Source organism: Pseudorca crassidens, chromosome 9 (assembly GCF_039906515.1).
Source record: "Pseudorca crassidens isolate mPseCra1 chromosome 9, mPseCra1.hap1, whole genome shotgun sequence".
NCBI classification, from domain to species: domain Eukaryota; kingdom Metazoa; phylum Chordata; class Mammalia; order Artiodactyla; family Delphinidae; genus Pseudorca; species Pseudorca crassidens.
Window position 1 is genome coordinate 10,260,284 of NC_090304.1, and position 9,131 is coordinate 10,269,414.

Here is a 9,131-nt window from a genome sequence, read left to right on the forward strand (position 1 = left end):
TGGCTGCATCAGTCTCTGAAGTCTAGAAATCTACTTTTTATGCTCCAGATGACTTACATAAACTAAAGCATGAGGACTGCTAGTTTAGAGAAGCAAGTACGTTCTTCAGTTTCTCCTAGGGATTACCATGGCAGTATAGGAAGGGAATGAATGACCTTTGGGTCACCTCTGTGTTCCTGAGTGCTTCCTGAAATGAGCCAGACCTCAGCCCCTAGAGACCACCACTGCAGTCACCTGACTAGGCATGTCAGGTGTGACATGTCAGTTCTAGGCATGAGTGTGGATATCCTAGCAGGCCTCTGCCAGCTCTTGTGACCAGGGCCTGCTCCTTGGCCCAGTCCTCTCACTGTCCCAGAATGTTAGTCCTTCAGGTGTGTATGGGGTATAGTGGCTTCCCTTGACACTACAGTGAGTACAGCCTCTGACACGTTAACCCTGAAAGACTAGCTGTGCTGATTCCCATCCTCCACTGCCTCAGTTTCTGTTGTATGATGTTCTACTCTGGTGTGCCTAACTGCATCCACACAGCTCGCCCCAACAAGCATCAAGAAGAATGAGCATTTATGGGACGTCCCTGGCGGTCCAGTGGTTAAGACTCCGCGCTTCCACTGCAGGGGGCACGGGTTCAATCCCCGGTCAGGAACCAAGATCCTGCAAGCTGCACGGCGCGGCCAAAAAAATAATAAAAATAAGAAGAATGAGCATCTATGGAGCCACACCTGGGAAACACAACACGCTAAGCTTCCAGATACCCATGAAGAAAATGTGAAGACTTCCTGTTCTAAGCCCCATTTTCAATCATTCATTCTTATACTCACGTGGTACCTGTTCAGGAATGGAATTTACTTGATCCAGATTGAGACACGTAAGACAAAGTTTCTAACCAATTAGTAACCAGTTGTATGATGCTTGGCTATGTTACTTCCTCATCTCTAAACCTGCCAAGCTGGGGATGAGATTAAGTTGATCTCTAAAGCCCCTTTGAATTATAAGCCACCTCTAAACTTTCAGCTGAGCCTCCCATTCATTTTTCTGTGTTGCTGGGAGGGGGGCCTTAACCAGTGAAACTCTAAATGGAACAGAGAGGCCACGGGGATGAGTTCTCCAGTTTGATGCCAGAGATTTCTTCAAAGCAGGGCTAGACAGACAAGCAGTGTGAGAAGCAGCAGAAAATTAAGGTATTGGTGGGATATGTGATTGAAATGTCAGGGGAGTTTCTATTGGGTTTTTTGTTACTGTTTCATGCTTAATCAGACCTATTAATAGTCTTTGGATGGACCCCAAAGACAGCTCTTAGGCAAGGACACGGAGGGTTAGGAAATAAGAAAAAGCATCAGTGCTTTGGAAAGTGGAGACCTACATAGGGTGAGAATGAGCCTCATCACAGGAAATAAGCAGTTAAAAACCAGCATGACATTCTTAAAGGCCAATTACTTTTTACTCTGAAGAAAAGCAGATATTCTAGGGTTCACCTGATAGCAGATGGGCCACTTGGCTCAGGGTTTCCTAAAGTGGCTTCTGTGATGGCTTCTTGGGGCTGAAGAAATGGCTGCTATCATGCAAGATGAGAAATAGTTTTAAAGACGGTTACTTGGAGAAGGGAATGATTCACTCATTTAGGGCAACACGCCTCCAGCTTAAAGAATAAAAATAGGGACTTCCCTGGTGGCGCAGTGGTTGGGAGTCCGCCTGCCGATGCAGGGGACGTGGGTTCGTGCCCCGGTCTGGGAGGATCCCACATGCCGCGGAGCGGCTGGGCCCGTGAGCCATGGCCGCTGAGCCTGCGCGTCCGGACCCTGTGCTCCGCAACGGGAGAGGCCACAACGGTGAGAGGCCCGCGTACCGCAAAAAAAAAAAAAAAAAAAAAAGAATAAAAGTATGTGTTCCTTTTATATTAACTTGAAATTTTAAAACAAATGACCAAAAAATATTGGTAAGTTTAGAACATGTTTCTTCCAATTACTCATGCCTCACCCTGGAAAGATGACAATTATCTGTAAGAGGAATGAGAGACAAGATGCTGGCTTTGGGGCAGAGGTGAAGAATGTGAGCAGGCAGGATGACAGATCTGAAGAAGACACAGAAGCTGGCAGGGCCTTTAGGGATTAATTGAGGCTGGAGCTGTGGGAAGAAACTCAGTGGGACACCTTCATCACTGCCTCTGTGTCCACACTGAACCACCAAGCGCAGCGGAGAACAAACCGCTGGGATAGTCTCTGCCTTCTCTTAAAGTGGAAGAAATTCTAGGGACGGGTGCCGTGAGGAAAAGGCTACTACAACTTCCGCCACAGAAAATACATCTTTATTATAAAATAATGTTTTGTTTCATGATGAGAGTAGAAAAATAACACTATGAGCTCCAGAGAAAGTTCTGGAGCTCAGTCTCTGAGAAATGGGATGAGCGGCTTTTGCATCACTCTGGGAGCACACCCTCCTGAGGTGCCCCGTGCTCCTGCAGGACGTGGGGCGCAGCACACACAGGGAGTGTGCAGCTCAGGTCCTGCTGGAAGCCCAAGGAGCCTACACGGTCCACACAAGATGCTCTGGCCACGATGATCAAAGAGGAAAACTTGAGGTCAGAAGGGAATTAATTGGTTCTGAGAAGGGCCAGGATGGCGACAGCCTTGCCCCTCCCTATACTGGAGTGTAGAAGAGTCTCTTGAACGGATGATCCTGGTTTAGAAGATGGTGCCCAGTGGGCTTATGCTTGGTTTGTTCCCCAAGGTGTCTGTGCTGAGGAAAAGCTGCAACCTTGCCCAGGGCAACTTGACCCACCATTTCTCACTCGTATGGCTAAAGTACCAGAGGTATGTGTGGTCTCAGCCTGTGAGGGCTGCTGGCTGAAATTTTTGTACTTCAAATCCTGTCCATACTGATGGCAGAAAGAAAGAAAGAAACAAAATGTTAAAAGACCAGTGAATAAGAGCAGCTGGCTGGAACTGTTCTATATCCCAAGGCTCTTGGCCCCAAAGAACAAGGAGAATGTCTACCCTAAGTGGGAAAGGCAGTCCCACAGACAACCCTATTTGCCCTTAAAAATCTTCTAGACCCCTCAGGCTTTAGACAAACAATGAATCCCCCCCTGGGATGGGAATCCAACCCTCAGGTGGTAGGAAACGGTCCCTCGGCAGCAGTACCTGGAGAAGGCAGCCAGGGTGAGCACCTCAAGCAGCAGCTCTGAGCCACAGAAGAAGAGCAAGATGCCGTTCATGATGGCTTCCAGGCGGAGCACGTAGGTCTGCAGCAGCAGGTAATAGGAGGCCATCATGGCAGATGGGAAGGTCAAGGCCATGCTAATACCAAGCGGCATCTTTCGTTGGCAGAGGTTTCCCTTTGTACCTGTCAGACACAGCCCATGGAATCACCTCCAAGTGGCCTGCCTTCCCTGGCCTCAGAGGAAAGGCGGGCGGGATGGGATGGACTGGCAAGCAGAGGAAAATGCTCCTGAATGGGGATGTGCAGGTTTATAAATGCGGTCCCACCATGTTAAAAACTAGAGGCTTGGGCTTCCCTGGTGGCGCAGTGGTTAAGAATCCACCGGCCAATGCAGGGGACACGGGTTCGAGCCCTGGTCTGGGAAGATCCCACATGCCGTGGAGCAACTAAGCCCGTGCACCACAACTACTGAGCCTGTGCTCTAGAGCCCGTGAACCACGACTACTGAGGTCATGTGTCACAACTACTGAAGCCCGCGCACCTAGAGCCTGTGCTCTGCAACAAGAGAAGCCACCACAATGAGAAGCCCGCGCACCACAACGCAGAGTAGCCCCCCGCTCACCACAACTCGAGAAGGCCCGCGCGCAGCGACGAAGACCCAACACAGCCAAAAATAAATAAAATTTAAAAAATAATTTATAAAAAAACTATACATGGCAATAAACGTTCTCATACAGATATCTTAGCATATCTGTAGAAGTATCTGTCTTCTTCAACCATTTTGGAAGGGAAATTGTTAGGTCTAAGAATACGAATTTTACCTGGTAAAACTATTAGCAAAAAGGTTGTACTAATTTATATTCCCAGAGGGTGTGGGAATATAAATACCCACAAGAGTGTGAGACCACAGAGACCTGTTCCTCACAGCCATTCGAATGCTGGGAATTTGGAAACCTTTGTAATCTGATGGGTGAAAATGTTACCTTGTTTTTTCAATTTGCTTCTTGTTAGTGAGTCTGGGCATTTTATCATGTGTATTGGTCCTTGTAATTATTCTTATGTGAATTGCCCATTAGTGTCCCTTGCTAATTTTTTCTTTTTTTTGCTAGTGATAATTTTTTTTTAATTTTTATTGGAGTATAGTTACTTTATAATGTTGTGTTAGTTTCTACTGCACAGCAAAGTGAATCAGCTGTATGTATACATATATCGCCTCTTTTTTGGATCTTCTTCCCATTTAGGTCACCACAGAGCATTGAGTAGAGTTCCCTGTGCTATACAGTAGGTTCTCATTAGTTATCTATTTTATACATAGTATCAATAGTGTATATATGTCAATCCCCTTGCTAATTTTTAAAACTAGGTTTTTTTCTTAGCACTTTATGTGAGCCTTCTTTATCCTTTGTTATATGTGTTGAAACTATTTTTTTCCCCTCAGTGTGTGTTTTAACACCGTTTTCAAGGATGAGATATTCTAACTAATAAGGGCTTGCTCTGTATTTCTGGGGATATAAAACTTGTCCTAGAGAAATCCTTATTCAGAGAAGTGGAGGGGATCTTAGTGCTGACCTGTGCAGGCGTCTACTGCCCTGGATAGGTGTCTACTGCCCTGGACATGGAGGTACAACTGAATCTATTCTCCCAAGCAAACCAGTGAGAGGAACCAGGAACTCTTGTATTAGTTAGACAACTGGGAAGGAATTATCTAATATCTCATGTCACCACCTACTTCTGGCCCTGCAGAGCAACAGACAAATAAATCCTGACCCAAAATATGAAGCAGCTTGAAACTTCAGAGAGGGGGTAACGGGATATACCACCAGATCCAATCTCTTATGGTGAGCCTAGGTTATGTATTGAAACTTTTCCTTGTTAATCAGGTTACAGATACCAGCTCGTCTCATAAGGAATGGAAATATTCTCTGGACAACACTCACCAAAAAACAGTCGAATTACTTCAATTCCAAGATAAAGGAAGAGCATCGCCACATCCAGTACTAGATTGGCTGTTGGATATGGTAGCAGGAAACCTGCCAATACAAAAGTCAGAGCTTGCAAACAACATAGAACAGGACACACAAGAACTCCCACACACCTGGGAATAAAGACAACACGAGTCTTATCAGCGTTCCATGAACTACTTAGTGAGATGTGGGCAGGATCTGTTAACCTGCTGCAGGATCTGTTAACTCCTGGTGCGGCTACGTCTGTTAGAGGCAGGCTCGTTATTACGGGGTTTTACTCCTAACTCGGAGAGTCTATGGGGACTCTGCTCTCCACAGTAATCAGACGTACATGGGTACACAGGCTGCTGAAATGAAGGTCACCAATGGGCTTAAAGTGGAGTTCAGCAAAGAGGTGATGGGGGAGAGTCAGAATGGAGAAGTCCACATTTCCCAAACTCAAGAAAATCTTGCCAAGGGGCTTCTTACTAAATCATTCTCAAGGAAGTCACCTGATGAAGAGACTTCCACCGTGCAATGAAGAGGAGCCCCAGGGGGCAGAAAAGAATGAAAAACAAGAAGGCTTTGGGTGGCAGCTGGCACTGGGCTGAAGTGGGGAAGGGATGTTGGGGCAAGGGGAGTCAAAACCCCAGGCCTTACCTTTATACAGAAATACGAAGAGTTCCAGCAGGAAACAGGTAGCATAATACCACCCGTTCAGAAAGAACAGGATTTCCAAGGGGGTGGAGGACAACCGTTTACCTGAAAATATGAAAACAGAGAAAAGAGATGGGCTGGAGGGCAGCTCAGCCTCAGTTATTTCAATGGTTCTGTGTCTAACTTGGAGGAAACACGAGGCCGCAGCTAGTGGAAAGGGCCACGTGGGGGCACTTCTGATTGCTGACGAGGAGTACGTGTGTATATACGGTGTGGAGGGGGGTTTCCTTCAATCCCCTTCTTTCCGGAATACCGTCAAACTCGACTCCTTCGGCTTTGGGGCTGAAAGTCAAAGCGTCTCTAAGATCTAACCTCGTCACTATTTGGGAAGGGAAATTAGGGCTCAGAGACCAGCACTGGCCTGTTTGAAATCACGCTGCAAATTCGCAACTGACCTGTCCTAGAATAGGCCCAGCCAAGGATTTGGGGGTATCTGAGACCCGCACCTCGAGACCTTCGGGCACTCAGGGTGGGTGAGTCCGCCAAACCCTGCTTTGGACAAGTGAGGAGTGATGTCCCTAACACCCGAGAAGGAAGGGTTTAGGTCGAGCACTGGGAGAGAAGGTTGGGGGTGGGTGGGTACTGAGGAGAGCGAGACCAGCGACTCACACACCTCCGGAATCTCACCTCGCGACGCCATCTTCAGTCCCCATGGAAACTGCATACGCGGCTACAGCTACTCCTGGAGCAGCGAGGCGTTGCCGGAAGCTGGGGACGGAGCGGCCCTCTATTCTGGCCTCTCTACCCGCCTACCTCACTCTATGGTTACGTGGTGCCTGGGATGTCTCGGTGCAGTCAGCGCGTGCCAGCAAATTGCTTTCGCTGGGGTTTAGGCTGCCGAGCTGAGAGAGAACAGTGGCCGCCCACCGAGCAGTTGTCCTCAGGACCCCGGGAGCGGGAGCGGCTCTTGGGCTTCCCCATCCCAGGTTTACAATGAGTCGTCTGAGTGTAGCCAGTAGTGGTAATGTGACCGCAGGATTGGCAAATAGGCCCCGGCCCCAAGATTCTCTTTACTAACAACGATCTGAAAATGAGAAACGGTGTGCACGACAGTGCTATGCAAATGCACGGTGGGGTTTGGGGTCTTTTGTCTAGCAAGCAGCCTTTTTTGGGGGGAAAGGGTAGTAGGGGGTTTTGTGCCTCTGATTTACGAACCAGGTAGTTAGAAGACACCAGAATTAATCGGAACTAGAGGCTCCTTTCAAGGAGCATAAGTGAGACAGGAAGATGAAGCATGATCACCAGGTGACCCGAGACGTGTATGGGAGTTGAGAAGACAAAGTACTCGCGGTGGGAATTGAGAAAAGTTTACAAGAGATGGTCTGTAAACTGGGCCTTAAGCCTGCTTGTGATGTGGAGCAGTAAAAGCGTGTTACCATTCTCAGAGGAGTAGAAAGAAGGGCTTTGTTTTCGTTTCTGTTTTGGCTGTACGCGGGCCTCTCACCATTGTGGCCTCTCCCGTTGCCGAGCACAGGCTCCGGACGCGCAGGGTCAGTGGCCATGGCTCACGGGCCCAGCCGCTCTGCGGCATGCGGGATGCGGGATCCTCCCGGACCGGGGCACAAACCCGTGTCCCTTGCATCGGCAGGCGGACTCTCAACCACTGCGCCACCAGGGAAGCCCGAAAGAAGGGTTTTGAAGTGGACTCAGGTTAACTTGACTGTTAGTCACTGTCAGTAAGGGTAGGACAGGAAACATGGCACAGTCAAACCAGGTAATTTGAGTAGAGTGACTAATTTTTTTTAAACTAAATTTGTTTTTTTATTTTTGGCTGTGTTGGGTCTTCATTGCTGTGCTCAGGCGTGCAGGGGCTACTCATTGTCGTGGCTTCTCTTGTGGAGCATGGGTTCTAGGCGCGCAGGCTTTAGTAGTCGTGGCACGTGGGCTCAGTAGTTGTGGCTTGCAGGCTCTAGAAGGCAGGCTCAGTAGTTGTGGTGCACAGGCTTAGTTACTCCACAGCATGTGGGATCTTCCCGGGCCAGGGCTTGAATCCGTGTCCCTTGCTTTGGCAGGCAGATTCTTAACCACTGCACCACCAGGGAAGCCCCGACTAATTCCCCCGCACCACCCCCAACCCCGACTAATTTTTTTTTTAAGTGTACAGTTCAGTGGCGTTAATTACATTCACAATGTTGGGTAACCATCACCATCATTTACAAAGCCTTTTCATCATCCCGAACAGAAACTCTGTAACCGTTAAGCACCCACTCCCCCCAGCCCCTGCTAACATTAATCTACTTTTTATGTCTATGAATTTGCCTATTCTTTATATTTTAAATAAGTGGAATCATACAGTACTTGTCCTTTTGTGTCTGGCGTAATTCCATTTAGCGTGTTTTCAAGGTTCATTCATGTTGTAGCATATATCAGAACTTCATTCCTTTTTATGGCTGAATAGTATTCGTGTGTGTGTGTGTGTGTGTGAGTGTGTGTGAGTGTGTGTGTGTGTGTGTGTGTGTGTGTACACCACATTTTGTTTATCCATCTGTTGAGGAGTGGACACGGATTTCCGTCTTTAGGCTAGAAAAATGTTGCAGTGAACATCATTATAGAAGTATCTGTGGAAGCCTCTGTTTTCAGTTCCTTTGAATATATATCTAGGAGTGGAATTAGAGTTTTTTGGTAATTGTATGTTTAACTTTTTGAGGAACCATCAAACTATTTTCCACGGTGTCTGTAACCATTTTAGATTCTACCAGCACTGTACAAGGGTCCCAATTTCTCTGCGTCCTCATCAACACCTTTTATTTTCAGTTTTTAAAATTGTTATTATCACTATCCTAGTAGGTGTGCAGTGATATCTCACTGTGGTTTGGACCTGGGATCCTTTGCTGCAGTGCTTGCACCTGGACAAACATCTCCCGGAGCAAAAGAATACAAAGAAACTATAAGGGACTGAAAATAACTGCATGCATGCATGGTTTGGACAAATTATGACCAATAAGATACAAAAAGGCCAAAACCCAACTGCTGCTTTTTGGGGGGGGGGGGCAGAAGCAGGGTACTGCGCATGATCGCACATGATCCCTGCACACAGCACCACCGAGGGGGTGGGCAGACCACCAAAGCCACCCCCCCGGCCTGACCCACCCCTACCCTCACCCTATTTAAGGACCCAGCTCACTCCCGCCCCCTCTTTGGGAAGTGAGCAAGGGCACCTTTTTCTTGTTCTCACTCCCTCATGCTGCAGCATGAGTTCCAGTAAAGCTTTGCCTAAATTCCTCATCTGGCCTCTTACCCATTTCTGTTGATTAAGGAGTTCAAGGACTCAAGTTGGTAACAGCTGCACCAATTTACATTGCCACCAACAGTGCA

The 9,131-nt window shown here is 47.7% G+C and overlaps 1 protein-coding gene across 2 annotated transcripts; it reads right to left on the bottom strand.

The window, feature by feature from the left end:
- Positions 1-2,284: 2,284 nt before the first annotated feature.
- Positions 2,285-6,738, bottom strand: TMEM216 (transmembrane protein 216). 2 transcript variants are annotated; one of them, XM_067748834.1, is made up of 5 exons: positions 6,430-6,738; positions 5,760-5,861; positions 5,094-5,186; positions 3,138-3,339; positions 2,285-2,872 (listed from the first exon to the last, which is right to left on the bottom strand). In XM_067748834.1, exons 3-5 carry the CDS (start codon positions 5,137-5,139, stop codon positions 2,857-2,859), a joined length of 264 nt encoding a protein of 87 aa, XP_067604935.1. In that variant the 5' UTR covers positions 5,140-5,186; positions 5,760-5,861; positions 6,430-6,738; the 3' UTR covers positions 2,285-2,856. The 2 variants fall into 2 exon arrangements, with proteins under 2 accessions (XP_067604935.1, XP_067604934.1); XM_067748833.1 differs by having other exon boundaries at positions 6,444-6,737.
- Between the last annotated feature and the right edge of the window lie 2,393 nt (positions 6,739-9,131).

Bases quoted from the DNA above. Each gene is read 5' to 3' on its own strand.
- TMEM216 (XM_067748833.1), bottom strand. From the start codon at position 6,480: ATGCAGTTTCCATGGGGACTGAAGATGGCGTCGCGAG. The intron at 5,187-5,759 runs GTAAGGCCTGGG...TTGTATTGGCAG, and splicing joins CTTCGTATTTCTGTATAAAG to GTTTCCTGCTACCATATCCA. The intron at 3,340-5,093 runs GTGAGTGTTGTC...TGTGTCTGACAG, and splicing joins AGTAATTCGACTGTTTTTTG to GTACAAAGGGAAACCTCTGC.